The sequence below is a fragment of the Cricetulus griseus genome, chromosome 3 (genome assembly GCF_003668045.3).
Source record: "Cricetulus griseus strain 17A/GY chromosome 3, alternate assembly CriGri-PICRH-1.0, whole genome shotgun sequence".
Classification (NCBI taxonomy): domain Eukaryota; kingdom Metazoa; phylum Chordata; class Mammalia; order Rodentia; family Cricetidae; genus Cricetulus; species Cricetulus griseus.
Genome location: NC_048596.1, coordinates 31,692,154 through 31,706,529, shown reverse-complemented (window position 1 = coordinate 31,706,529; position 14,376 = coordinate 31,692,154). Strand labels below are relative to the sequence as shown.

The window sequence follows — 14,376 nt, the reverse complement described above, 5'->3', positions numbered from 1 at the left end:
AGTCGGGGGCACACCTGTCTGCCGTTGCAGTCCTTGACAGCAGGAGTTTGTCATTTTCTACACTTAGTGAATTCAAGGCCATCTCGGACTATCTGAGACCCTGTCTCAAAAAAATAAAGGGAGGGGGAAGGCTGGAGAGATTGCTTAGCAGTGAAGAGCACTGAGTGCTCTACCAGAGGCCTCGGATTCCATTCCCAGCACCCACATAATGGCTCACACCGAACTGTTCCAAGGGATGCAACACCCTCTTCTGGCCTTCGTGGGCACACCTGGGGCTCACCCACATTCCCTCAGACAAAACACCTACACTTGTAAAATGAGATTTTAAAAAATAAAATTTTTAGTTGTCAGTTTTTAATATATTTTTAATATTATGTCTGAATTCTTTGAAAATTTACAATGTATTTCCATCATATTCACTTCCTATACCCCTACTCATCTAGATTTCCTCCACTCCCCTTTACAAGCTTTATATCCCCTTTTCCTTATTTTTTTTTTTTTTACTGAAAATGGGTTTTTTGAAGCAATATATCCTGATTAGTTTCCCCTCTCTACTCCTCCCTCCCTGTTCCTCCCTGTTACCCCTCCCCTCCAGATCCACTCTGTTTCTGTCTCTCATTAGAAAACAACAGGCTTCTAAGAGATGACAACAAAACATGACAAAAGAATATACTAAGATGAAGGAAAAACCATCACATCAAAGCTGGACAAGGCAAGCCAACAGAAGGAAAGACCCCCCAAAAGAAGGAAAAGAGTCCTAAGAGCAAGCACAAGAATCACAGACCCACTAGTTCTCACACTTGGGAGTCCCATACAGATACTAGGCAAATAGCTATAATATATATGCAGAGGCCATAGTACAAACACATGCTATGCTGGCCCTGTATTTGCTGCACCAGTCTCTGTGAGCTCATACATGCCTTGCTTAGTTAATCCAGAGGGCCTTGTTCTCCTGGTGTCCTCCAGCCCCTCTGGCTCTTACAATCTTCCTGCATCCTCTTCTTGGAGTTCCCTGAGCTTTGAGGAGAGGGATTTGATGGAGACATCCCATTTAGAATCTCTTTCCATGTAGTGTCTGGCCATGGGTCTCTGCATCTGCTCCTATCTGCTGCCGGAGGAACCCTCTCTGATGATTGGATAAAGCACTGATCTGAGTAGAGCAGAATTTCATTAGGACTCATCTTAATGGCTTTTTTCCTTTTTTTCAGACCAGTAATATTTCATTTTACCCTAGGTCTCTGAGTTATCTAGTGTCTCGGTCTTGGTCACCCGTGAAATGTAAGGTATAAGTTTTGTCTCGTGGAGTGGGACTTAAACCAGACAGTGGTTGGCTGCTCCCACAAATTTGGTGCCACTGCTGCCCTAGGACATCTTGGAGGCAGGGCAGACTGTAGGTTTTTAAGAATCTGCTGACCCGGTCCCAATTCTGGGTGCCCAACTCATGCTCTGGTCCTGTCTCAGTGCTTATGCACCGTTGTTCTACCTGAGATGTTTTTCTTCCTTTTTTCTTTTCTTTTCTTTTCTTTTCTTTTCTTTTCTTTTCTTTTCTTTTCTTTCTTTCTTTCTTTGTTAACATGGTCAGGGATTGAACCCAGGGCCTCACAATAGCTCTGTCACAGAGCCACACCCCTAATGCCCTAATGAAAAGCATGGCCTTCTCCTCTCTGCCGTTTAGTTCTTAGTTTAAAGTGTCTGTCCTTTGCAGAAAGATGTAGCCAGACTTTTCTGTCACAGCAGTCGCTCCCTAATAACCACACAGAGACTTAATATTAATTACAAATGCTCAGCCGATAGCTTAAGCTTGTTTTTAGCTAGCTCTTATAACTTAAATTAACCCATTTCTATTAATCTATGTGCTGCTGCCCTGAGGCTTGTTTACCTCATGTATGTACTTCCCATCCTGTTTGCTCTGCATCTCATGGTGTCTCCTCAGACTCCACCCTTCTTCTTCCCAGTGTCCTCTTAGTCTGGCTCTCATGCCCAATCTCTTCCTGCCCAGCTATAGGTCAGTCAGCTCTTTATTAACCAATGAGAGTAATAGGTATTTACATTATACAAAGATTGATCCACAGCAGACAAGCTTCCCCTAGGAACAACTCTCTTCTCTGTTTTGTGTGTCCCTTGCTAATTCTAGTGACAGTTGCTAAGTTTCCAGTAGGCTCATATTATCCTCACACAAAGCAGGCTCTTGTTCATAGCCCAGCATGGAAACTAGAACCATAGGTTCTGAGAGGATATGGCCCTCAGATGTGGTCACCCAAGTCCTAGCAGATGAAGACTCTTGTACTCCTTAAACTGAGGTGGATTTGTCTGTCTGTGATGGTTAGGGACCGCCAGTTAGCAAAGGTTACCACTGTCTCATTACTACATATTGGATTTTGAGGTAAGTGGAATTATCCCTGGTTTAGTGAGAGTCCAAGTAGGTTGCCTTGGAAAGGGAAATTTCATCTGTCTCTTGCAAGTGCGTGGAAACTCACAATCCTCAGTGGACAGTTAGCTCCAGGGCCTCCGAAAACAAGGAGGACATGGATTGTTGGGACTTGTTTCCCAGACCCCAGCCTACAAACTCCTCAGTTCCTTGGGGTGCAAGTAGGGCACCCAGTTAAGCTTGGGCTTCAGATAAACTATATAGGTATTTGGAAGCAGGTCTCACTATATAGCCCAAGCTGGCCTTGAACTTGTGATCCTCTTGCTTCAGCATCCCAAGTGCTGGCATTGTAGGCATCAGCTGCCATTCTCTGTTTACAAAATAGAATTTTTTAGTGTAGCATTATCCCAATAATATATGAGACATTTAAAAAATTTTTGATACATGTTTTTAAAATAACATTTTCTTAAAAATTTCAGAATCTCAGACAATGTATTTTGATCATATTCCTTTTCCACCTCCTCCTACACCCACCCTCCACTCTTACCTCCCTGCCCACCCAACTTTGAGCTCTCCTCCTCCTCCTCTTCTTCCTCTTCACCCTTGGAGTATAGTTTATGGTGCCCAACTACTCTTGGAAGTAGAATCTGCCCTAGAGTTCGGTCAACCTGCCATAGGTCAACCCCATTAATGAAAACCCATACTCTCCCTTTGGCAGCTATTGAATACTCCTCAGCTAGTGGTGGGCTTTGTCTGATTTGAGTAGGTCTTGTGCATGCTGTCAGAATTTCTGAGTACTTTAGTGCATCTGCCCTGTTGTGGCTAGAGATTCGTCAGCCACCGCCTCTGACTCTTAAAATCTTTCTGCCTCCTCGTCCTTGAAGATCCCAGAACATTGAGGAGTGTGACATACAAGTCACATTTAGAGCTGAGCACTTCCAGGCTGAGGCATTTTTATAGTAAAAAAAAAAAAAATTACATTAGACGCGTGACAAAAATACTTGTTTATGTGAAATGCAAGTTTACCTAGACACCCTGTAGTTTACTGGGCAACTTAAAAATGCATGGCTTCCCTGGGTAAAGTGTTGCCAGTTGGGAAACATAGGCCACCACCACCAAGAGTGATCTCTCTCTCTCTCTCTCTCTCTCTCTCTCTCTCTCTCTCTCTCTCTGTTTTCCCTAAAGGGTATAATGAAGTTAGTTTCTTTCATGCCAAATAAGCAATCACAGACAACCCATTAGGAATTCAGACCCATGACTATCATGAGACTCAAGATCAAGAATGAAAAAAAAATTTAGATTAATAGCCAGAGAAGCCGTCTTCATACACACAGCCAGTCAGCACGCAGAGGCCTGTCTCCTCAGGAAGGTAAGAGCACTGGCTTCTTTCAGAACAGGGATTGGGGGACTCCTTTGTCCCCCATCGGGGCCTTCTTGAATCTCAAGTGTCAGCAGAGTTGCCCCCTCCCCCTGTGTGTAATTGTCTCACTTCTGGAGTTCACAGTCTCTTAGATTTTCTCTCAGTCCTCTAAGGTTGCCAAGAATATCGATTCGGAGTGCGGGGTGGGGGGTGGGGGTTGTTGCTGGTGACAGGAACCCCTTTACACTAGATGTAGTCTGTCACCCAAAGTGACTTCTGCTGGTTTGAGTGGGGTGAGGTACACTTGTCCTGTAACTGTTTGCCGAGGCTCTGAGCTTGAGGGAGATGCATACAAAGAAACAATGCAGAATTAAGTGAGTCTCTTGTCTGTTAACATGAGTTTCACCTCTACACTACCCACCTGAGATGATACGTGAGATCAACTGTAATTTCTTTTTTACACCTGGGAAGGACAATTACACGCAAAATGTCCCCTGTGGAAAAGAATCAGGTGATAAAAAACAAAGTCCTGATTTTGCTCCCCCATCCTCCCTGTTCTTCAAAATGGAAAACTGTAAAAATGTAAAGCTTCCATTATTGCTTTTTAATGAGCTCACTTTAATTATGACCACTGTAGTCCATGAGATTTTTGTTGGTATTCTTTATACACACTGTGTGTGTGTGTGTGTGTGTGTGTGTGTGTGTGTGTGTGTGTGTTTGGGTTGGATGTGGTGGCACTTACCTTTAATTAATTTCAGTACTTGGAAAGCAGAGGCACACAGATCTTTATGAGTTCAAGGTCAGTCTAATCTACATACTAAGTTCTATAACAGCCAGGGTAGCATAGTGAGACTCTGTGTTAAATTTTTTTTTTTAATTCCTAGCCATGAGACCCGTATAGATAGAAATTGAATTGAATGTTGAATGTGAGGGGAAAAAAAATTATTAGATGACATGAGGCCCTGGCCTTGCTAGGTTTGTCTTGTTGAAAAATGGGTTTGGAAGATGCTCTGTCACTAGCGCACACATCTGGGGAACATCTCACTGAGCATTTTAACCTTCTGCCTGGACAGAGATGGAGGACAGAGGTAATTTTGGAGAAAAATAATGAATCTTTGTTTGTTTTGTTTTGTTTTGTTTTGGAAACGGGGTTTCTCTGTGTAGCTCTGGTTGTCCTGGAACTAGCTCTGTAGACTGGGCTGGCCTCAAACTCACAGAGATCCTCCTGCCTCAGCTTCCCGAGTACTGGGATTGAAGGTGTGCACCACTACTGCCTAGCTTCTTTTATTTCTTTTAAAATGTATATTACACAATGTGCAGGCACACATGTGTGTGGGGTGTGTGTGTGTGTTTGTCTCTGTGTGTGTGTGTCTGTGTGTGTATGTGTGTGTCTGTGTGTGTGTGTGTGTGTGTGTGTGTGTACATGTGTGTGTGCGCGCGCATACGAGTGTCACAGTGGACTGTGGGGCTCAGAAGACAATGCCATGGAGCCATCTTCCACCTTTACCTGTGTAGCAAACATCTTCACACACTGACTCACCCCTGTAGCCCCACCTCTTGTTCTATTAGCTGTTGCCCTAGGCCAGTAAAGCTAGAGAAAACAAAACAAAAAAAAAACCTCTCTGATTTTATCTTACAGTCAAACTGAAGGCCTGAGAGACACACTCCCCGATAATTCGGTTTTAAAGTGCTTTGTTTCATTTGTACTTTCTTAGAACTTAAACTCCCAGTCATTAAAAGGTGTCAGAAACCTAAGCTATTTCTAAAGCTCTTGGAATTAATGAGAGGAGGTATGAATCCCCACAGGGAAGACCTAGATAGAGGGTATGCTAGTTGACACATCCTGGGGGGACAGTCTCCGTGTCTCTGTGAGATGGTGAGGATGTTTTGGACACACTAAACAATGCCCACGTACCCTTCCTTTAGGTGTCCTGTGCTCTGAGTCCACACAATGCCACGAGAAGATGCTCACTTCGGTTACCCCAGGAAGGAGCACAGCCACTCTTACATCACCACGGAGGAGTAAGTTAAAAGGCAGACCTTCTGGGGTTTCCAGTTTGCTATTTGCAGACAAAGCCTGCTGACTCCCACCCACAAATGCCAACCCCGGCCACCCAGGGAGACTTGCAAGTCTTATAATGGTTTCACTCAGACCTCTCCCAAATGGTTGGGAGATAGAAGTGAGAAAAGTTAGATATGGATATTTATGTCTGCATTCTCGGGCCTTGGTTGTTGGTTTTTGATTTGGGAAACATCTGTCCAGGACCCAGACACTTCCTTCCTCAAGCTGTCCTATCAGCTCCACTCAGGACTGCTGCAGGGACATTGTAGACAGACTAGTGTTAAGTTGCTAAAGAGCCAGTATGGATGAGGGGCCCGGGTGTGGTTCTCAGATTCCAGGCTGAAGATGGTGGCCATGACTTTTGCACCATAGTGCCATCCCACAGAAAGATGTTTGGGCTTCCAAGTTAATTAATAATAAGTATTTATGCGATTATTACTTCTAAGAACTAAGTACATGGTTCAAAGATACTGTTCTATATCTCTGAAAAAGTCCAGAATCCACTGGGAGAGTTAGGCAGGAAGCAACTCTAGGAATGAGAAGGGCGTGGTAGGAGGCAAACCTGAGCAGGGGAGTCCAGCCAGGCTTTGCTTTAGACCAGTGCTTCTCAACCCTCCTAATGCTGTGACGGGTTAATACAGTTAGTTCCTCGTGTCATGGTGGCTCCAACCATAAAGTGATTTCCCTGCTAATTTGTAACTGTAGTTTTGCAACTGTTAGGAGATATGTGCAACAGAATGTATCGATGCTGGGATTTAAGTGCTGCTCTGTTTGTCCACGAAGCACTAAGCTCACCAGCTAACAAAGGCAAATGTTGGCACTCTCCCATTCAAAGAGACCTGCAAACTGCCAAGCTGCAAGCCTTTGTGGTGTGTAGCCCTCATTTCCAGCCGGTGAAGCTAGTAGCGGCCCCACAGCCAATGCAAAATTACTCCCCGAGTCTAGGAAGGAAGATGGACACCAATAAGTCATTTCACCTTCGGTATGAGGAACTGGTTAAGCAGGTGGGGGCCTTGAGGAGACAAAGGCACAGAAGTAACACGGTCAGCAAAACCGCAGGATGCTGCTTATGTCCCTGGGGCTGGACGAACAAATGGAAAAGCAGGGGTCATCGGAACCTAAAATGGAGGGAGAAACCCCAGGGAATGGGGCCCACATGACTGAAGGGGGATTTCTGTCGGCTGGTTTCTGTGTGCTCGGGCGTCTGGCCAGTGGCATCAGCTAGTGACAGCATGGAGAGGCCGGTTCTGGGAGTGGCCGGGAGACAGCTGGCAACTGAGCTGACTAGCAGTGTGAAAGGGGGCTTATGGGTGATGTTGAACAGAAATGGGACTCTTCTGGGACACTCTGCAGGGGCCCGCGGCAAAGAGGAAGTAGGGTTTGCAGGGTTCAGTGCCAGCATCCCAGAGCAGGGCAAAGACAGGTGGGTTTGGAGTTGGAGACAACAGCGTACTAAGGGCACCTGTAATTTATTAGCCTCGCGTAAAGTAACCCCTTCACTGAAGGCTCATCCTTTCTTACATCCTGGGCAAAGCGCTTATGCAGGGTCAGAAGAGCACAGAGATGTCTCAGGTTCCAGTACAGAAGAAAAACAGCCACTCAGTCTTCATATGTGGGTGCCATCATGTCCATTGACATCACCTGAGGCCCCAACACAGTGCAGTGACACTTTTAACCTCAGTCCTTGAAGGAAGCAACCGTCAAGTACCTGAAACACCATGGTACATGATTTTGTGCAGGGTTGTGAAAGAGACCAGTGAAGAACACAAGAAAATCACCACACAAGACCACCAGTATCAGGATCTCACTCATCTGGCCCCTGTTTAAACTGGAGGGTGGGACACACGGGAAGCAGAATTGTCTGTATTGAAGCAATTCATCTCTGAGATTCTCGGAGGGTATTTCTCCTCCTTTAAAATTTGCCAGGGGTACAATGAGAAAGAATGGTATGCAGTGAACTCCCATAGCCAGTCAAAAAGGGCTACCCACCTGCTGACAGCTCTCTCTGAAGCCGCAGTAGACAGGGGTTCTTACTCACTTGAGTGGGAATAAGCCATCCAGGGAGCTAGCCTAAATGCAGATTACTAGGTGCTACCTCTACAAAGAGCCAGTTTAGGCCAGACATGGGGCCCCAGGACCTGTTCTTTAATTACACCTCAAGTGACTGCTGCCAGTGTCTGGGTGACTGGGGGGGGCTCTGCTTCCTCAGTGGCTTCCTCTGGGGTGTCTGGCATTCTTTGATGTTTTACACTTTCAGTCACTCACGTGTGTGCTCTAAGTACAACGTGACTGTGCACAAAGAGTTGGAACAGAGCTCTGTCTGTGTCAAGACACTCAAAGAAAGAGCAGAGGGCGAAGTTAGAGCACAAGCCTGCTGGGAATTGTGTCAGCTGCCTTCAATCATAAGAGTCATCGAACTCTCCTTGAGACAGCATCATCTTAGATGGATCCCCCCCCCCCCGCCAGCACTGGACAGTGGACCTGGGTCTGGCCGGCCTGAATCCTAGAGCTTCCTTGATGGCTGTCTAGTACCACTTACTCTGCTGGTTCTGCCATGTACTGGCTGTGCAGCCTTGAGCATTTTGACAGCTTAATGTTGACTGCAAAATGCTCTATGTTTAGGTCAGAGGATTGCTGTGAGGATAAAATGAAATGTGGGGTTGGGCAGCACAGAGCCTGGATGTTCCAGTGCCTGGGACCTGGGTGTTTGAGTCATGTAGTTGGAAGCTCTACATGTAGGTTGACCTACATGACTAGGGCAGAGTTTCCCTCTGGTACAGCCATCTCCCAGGTCTCTCCATCCCATCTAGAGTTGGACAGGATAAACTTGATGCCTCGGCAGCCCTGAGATGAAGGTAGGTGGTAATGGCAAAACTCCTTCCTTCTCACCCTTGCGCCCGCTGTGGCCACTCAGTGTAGTATGCATTCCCCAGCTCGGCAGAGCATTTCTTAGCAAGTTCAGTCTGGTCCTCAGTATGGATCATGCTGAGTATCAGGCAGATGCCAGCTGACTGGCAGTGGCGTGCAGGAGCACACATGCCACACTATTCCAGGGACCTTTGCAGCAACTGTAATGCTTTCCAGGGAACTCCGGACACAGGACACAGCAGCTGGCTAAGAGCCCCAGAACAGCACCCTGATGCTCAGGACCAGATACACAGATAAGTGAGCAGCACGCTGCACTAGGTCCAGCTCAGACTCTCCTCCCTGGGCCACAAGGAGACAGGGCAGAGTATGGGGCAGGGGTGGTCTCAGGCTCAGACTCCAACTCTGCCTCATGATAGCTCTGGGTGGCGAGTCACTGGTCTCCGAATTTATTTTTTCCTCAGTGAAGTGGAGATAATGATAGGTTCCTTGCTGCAGGGTCATGACAGCGGCTCATAGTTGGTATTCATTTCTACTTCCTTTTTCTGGATTGATTTGGAAAAATTGTTTTAAAAAAGCTGTGTTGAGAAGAAAAGGCTATTCTACTTCAGGAAATATACTGTCGCCATAAGGGTCAGGTGCCGGGGCACCCCTTATGCTTGGAACTTAGTTGCTGCAATGTAAAGGCTCCTAAACTAGGCCCTGCCTTAGACACTGGAGCTGGGAGTCTGGTTGGGCACCCTGCACGGAAAACGGAGAACGATTTGGAGCTGAAAGACTCTTTTCTGAACCACGAAAAGGGAGGAGGTAGGTTGTTTCATTGCCGTCTGGAACGATGCTTCTGAGCTGTGTTGGACATGTCTATCTCTTGGTCCAGGGCCGCAGGGATTGGCATTCTGATTGTGGTCCTGGGAATTGCTCTGCTCATCGGCTGCTGGTACTGTAGAAGACGAAGTGGATACCGAACCTTGAGGGTAATGGTCCCCTGCAGGGTCCCATTCTTCCTCTGAGCCTCTGGCAATGAGCATGTATGTGTGTGCATGCATAAGCATATTCCATGGTATGGGGTGTGGAGGCTAGAAGACAACCTTTTTTGGAGTTGGTTTTCTCCTTCCACCATGTGGGGCTTGGGAGCAAACTCAACTTATCAGCCTGGTGGCAAACATTCTTCTCTGCTGTGCTGTATCTCCCTGCCAAATTCTAAGTTCTTCTAACTGTCATACTAACTAGTCATACCATGATATCCAAAGTCTTACTGATGATGATCACATCAGCATAAGAAAACCATCCTCTTGCAGCATCAGGATGCACCACTGGAATATTCTTCATCCGTTTATCTTTCTGTCTATTGGTCCTTAAAGAGCATGTGCATCCCTCATCCATTTATCTGTCTATTGGTCCTTAAAGAGCATGTGCATCCCTCAGCCATTTATCTGTCTATTGGTCCTTAAAGAGCATGTGCATCCTTCAGCCATCTATCCGTCTGTCTATTGGTCCTGTAAAGAGCTTGTGCAAACTTGTCATAATGCTAACATTAGAAGGTGGCCTTAAAAACTTGAACATTTGTGTAGGTCCAAAATGAAGTTTGGGCATTTTGGGGCCAGCAAGGCACAGCAAGGTAGGAAAATTTAAATGTGATCTCAAAGGAAAACCAAGGATTAGTAAAAACAAATCTTTAAAAATGAAAACTGCCAGTGTTGGTGGCGCACGCCTTTAGTCCCAGCACTTGGGAGGCCGAGGCAGGCAGATTGCTGTGAGTTCAAGGCCAGCCTGGTCTCCAGAGCGAGTGGCAGGACAGGCTCCAAAGCTACACAGAGAAACTCTGTCTCGAAAAACCAAAAAAAAAAAAAAAAAAAAAAAGAAATAAAAATGAAAACCACTGGATGGGAGGTGCACCGGGTGCTCTTCCAGAGGACCCAGGTTTGGTTCCAAGCATTCACATGGTGGCCCATAGCCCTCTGTAACTACAGTCCCAGGGGACTCTTCTGGCCTCTGCAGGAACCAGGAATGCAAAGACATACATTTTGGCAAGACAGTCATAGACACAAAGTTAATAAATAAAATTAAAAAAATTAAAACTACTAGCTAGGAATGGTGGCGCCTGTATGTAATTTACACACTAAGGAGGACTGAGGCAGGAGGGCAGAGTTCAGGTCACTACAGGCTACCAGGAATAACCTGCAAAAAAAATAATAAAGCACCCCTCCCAAACACATCACTTCAAAATTAGATTGTCATAGAATCATCAAAATACATTGTCATAGAAACAGCAAAAGTATACTAAAAAAAACCAAAGCACTCAACTCAGGCGGGAACTCTCTGTGGTTCTGATCCATACTTCGAGAGGCTGCAGCAAAGCTTCTCTCTGTTCTCTCCAGAGGGAGACCCTAACAAAACCCCACCAGTACAAGCCACAGCTCGAGCTCCCTAGAAGGCATTTGAACCCTGAGTTCCAGCCCTGAGTGCCCAGGTTGCCTCCCTGGCATGTCCATGTCTCCAGTCCCTAGGTGTGGATTATACATTTCTTTTCTCCTTCCTTCCTTCCTTCCTCCCTCCCTCCCTCCCTCCTTCCTTCCTTCCTTCCTCCCTCCCTCCCTCCTCCCTCCCTCTTCTTCCATCTTCCTTCCTCTCTTTTTCTTTATACAGGGTTTCTCTATGTATTAGCCTTGGCTGTCCTGGAATTCACTTTGTAGACCAGGTTGGCCTTGAACTCACAAAGATCCACCTGCCTCTGCCTCCTGTGTGCTGGTATTAAAGGCGCGTGCCACCACCGCCCAGTCATACTTGTCTTCTAGTGGAAAGTTCTTTTTCTAGGAAACCAGGGGGCATTTTAGCGGAGGGTCCAGAATATAAACCAAACAGGCAAGGCTCATTGGGACCCACACATCACCAAACAGTCCTCTGGTGAGTTCACACTGAAGTGTGGACAAGAAGACTACAAACAAACTGCAGGATACTGCCACTGTCCATGCTGAGAAGGGGAGGGACTTCACGGTCCACCACCTCACTCCACCTGTACACCTCTGGTATGGAGTGATGACACTACCTAGTAATTGGGTCTTTACTGTTTGGTTCTCTCACTTAACAGTCACATAAAAGTCACTTGGTTGTAGGGCATCACGGTTTGGCTTTATTGCCTATCACTGACTTGCTTGGTGACCTTAGATATTAGTTTTTCCAAACCTCATTGTCTCTACTCAATACCTAGTCATGACAAAAATATTACAGAAAACAATGTAACACACCTTCATCTTTTATATATATATATATATATATATATATATATTTTTTTTTTGAGACAGGGTTTTTCTGTGTAGCTTTGGAGGCTGTCCTGGAACTTGTTCTGTAGGCCAGGCTGGCCTTGAACTCACAGAGATCTGTCTGCCTCTGCCTCCCAAGTGCTGGGATTAAAGGCATGTAACGCCAACACCCAGCCTTATTTTTTACCTTAAATTATATATATGTGTGTGTATATCTATGTGTTGGTATGCTCTCAAGAGTACCTGTGTCCATAGAGGCCAGAAGCAGGTCTGCCTGGTTTATGAGCCACCAAATGTAGGTATAGGGAATTGAATGTAGGCCCTTTACAAGATGACTGCTTCTAACGGCAGTCATTTCTCTAGCCCCACCTCCTCCCCCCTCATCTATCTCGATGTGTATGAGTGTTTGCCTACATGAATGAAAGACCACCGCATGCACACAGTACCCACAGAGGCCATAAGGGGGTGCTGGATTCCCTGGAACTGGAGTGATAGATGGAAGAGAGCCATGATGCCGGTGCTGGGAACAGAACCCAGGTCCTTTGCAAGAGAAGCAAATGCCCTTAACTACTGAGCTATCTCTCTAGACCCATTTCCTTAATTTTTTTTCACGAATTGTTCATTTTGTAGATTCAGTCTTCCCCTTCTCTTCAAAATTTCCCAGTGAGGGACAGCTGATGCCAGGCACTGCCTTGGCACTGTCTTTAGTTAGTTCCAACAACTCTGAGAAGTGGGTCTAACCATCTTACTACTCCAGATGTAACAACTGGCATTCACAGAGGTAAAGGGAGTGGCCTGAGGAACCAGCAAGTATGTGACAGCAACTAGTTTAAAGCCCATTTCTAAAACGTCATTCCCTTTCTCTTTTCTTTAATGGACTCGGTTCTTATTTGTCTTTGTTTGTTTTGTTTTTTGTTCTTATGACTATATTTCAGGACAAAAGGCTTCATGCAGGTCCCCGGAGTCCCCGGAAGGAAAGCTGCCCTGGTGAGCAATGCTCATGTGATGGTCTTGGTCTTCAGGATAGCCCACTGCCTTTTCAAGAAAAAACCCATCAGCCTGTGGTAGGTGGAGATGGTGCACTGGGCATTTTCATGTCAGCTGCTTTCAGCTCCAGTGAACCAAGTGATTTCCATCGGAAAAGCAATGTGAATATATTTAATGTCACAGAACTCTTAACTGGCCATTAATGATCAAAAGTAGGGCTGGGATTGTAGCTCAGTGGTAGAACACTTGCTTTGCCTGCATGAGGGCCTAGATTCAATCCACACAACTGCCCCTCCTCCATAAAGGTAAAAATGGTAATTGTTGTTTTGTATATTTTATAATAAAAGCAAACAAAATGGGAAACAGGTTTTGTTAAGTTGTATCTTCTTATATTTAGATTTTACAGCCAATAATGAGAGCCCTACAAGTAAGAGTCCCAGGGATATTTTCTTCTCTAGAACTGAGCCACTACCATGTGTTGAACACTTGAAACACAGTAGTTTGAAAATAGTTTTGTAGCATACATTTCAGAGACAGAATATGTGAAAATAATAGAGCCATTTCGGGCTTCTTTTGATTTCATGTTGAAATGACTATTTTGACCCAAGTTAAGTATTTTATCTAAATTACCTGCTTTCTGAAGGTGACATTACTAGGAATTTGAGTTTTGCATTTCTGCTCTATAGCAGTGGCCCAATAGTTAAGCAGAGCTAAGTAATGGACATTGATTCTCAAGTCAGGTTAACGGTGCTTGAGTCTTAGCTCTATGACTTACTGTTTGTGACCTAGGGCTAGTGACTTTTCTGTCTCATTTTCCACTTGGCAACATCTAGAATTGTGAGCATTAACTGAATGATTGATACATTGTGTTCAGTTGCGAGATAAATATGTCTCTCCAACCTCCATGGTTTTGTCTTTGTATGATGTCTATCATTGAGCTGCCCCTCCCCCCAGCCCTAAATACGCCTTTAAGGATACATGGGTGAGTGGGGTGCTTCAGTGGGTACCTGCTGTCCAACTTGACAACTTTGAGTTTGATCCCTGGGCCCTCCCTGGTAACAGGAGAGAACCAATTCCTCAAGTTATTCTCTAGCAAGCACATGTGTGCTGTGGCATAGGTGCTGCCCCCATAAACAAAGTAAGTAAATAAGGTAAACAAATGAAAAAAGAATCCTCTAGTTAGGACTTGGCAATTCTGACATGGATAATCTAGGCATAAATCCACTTTTAGATTTTTGGAAAGCCTCTCATCTCTTGTTTCCCCTTCCCACCACCGTTTCAAAATATGCGCTGTGAAACTTACCAATTACTCCCATTGGACAAGAAACATGTATGAAGATTTTGCAAACTGCATTGCCTCATCCCCACAACACACACACTCACTCCCCCTGCCTCATCTTCACAGGTTCCCAATGCTCCACCTGCCTATGAGAAGCTCTCTTCGGACCAGTTGCCACCACCGTATTCACCCTGA

General features: G+C 45.5%; 1 protein-coding gene across 1 annotated transcript; it reads left to right on the top strand.

Moving 5' to 3' along the window:
• The first annotated feature begins 5,679 nt into the window (after positions 1–5,679).
• Mlana (melan-A) lies at positions 5,680–14,376 on the top strand. The gene is made up of 4 exons (XM_027406766.2): positions 5,680–5,750; positions 9,533–9,629; positions 12,851–12,979; positions 14,308–14,376. The coding sequence occupies exons 1-4, from the start codon at positions 5,680–5,682 to the stop codon at positions 14,374–14,376; spliced, it is 366 nt and encodes a 121-aa protein (XP_027262567.1).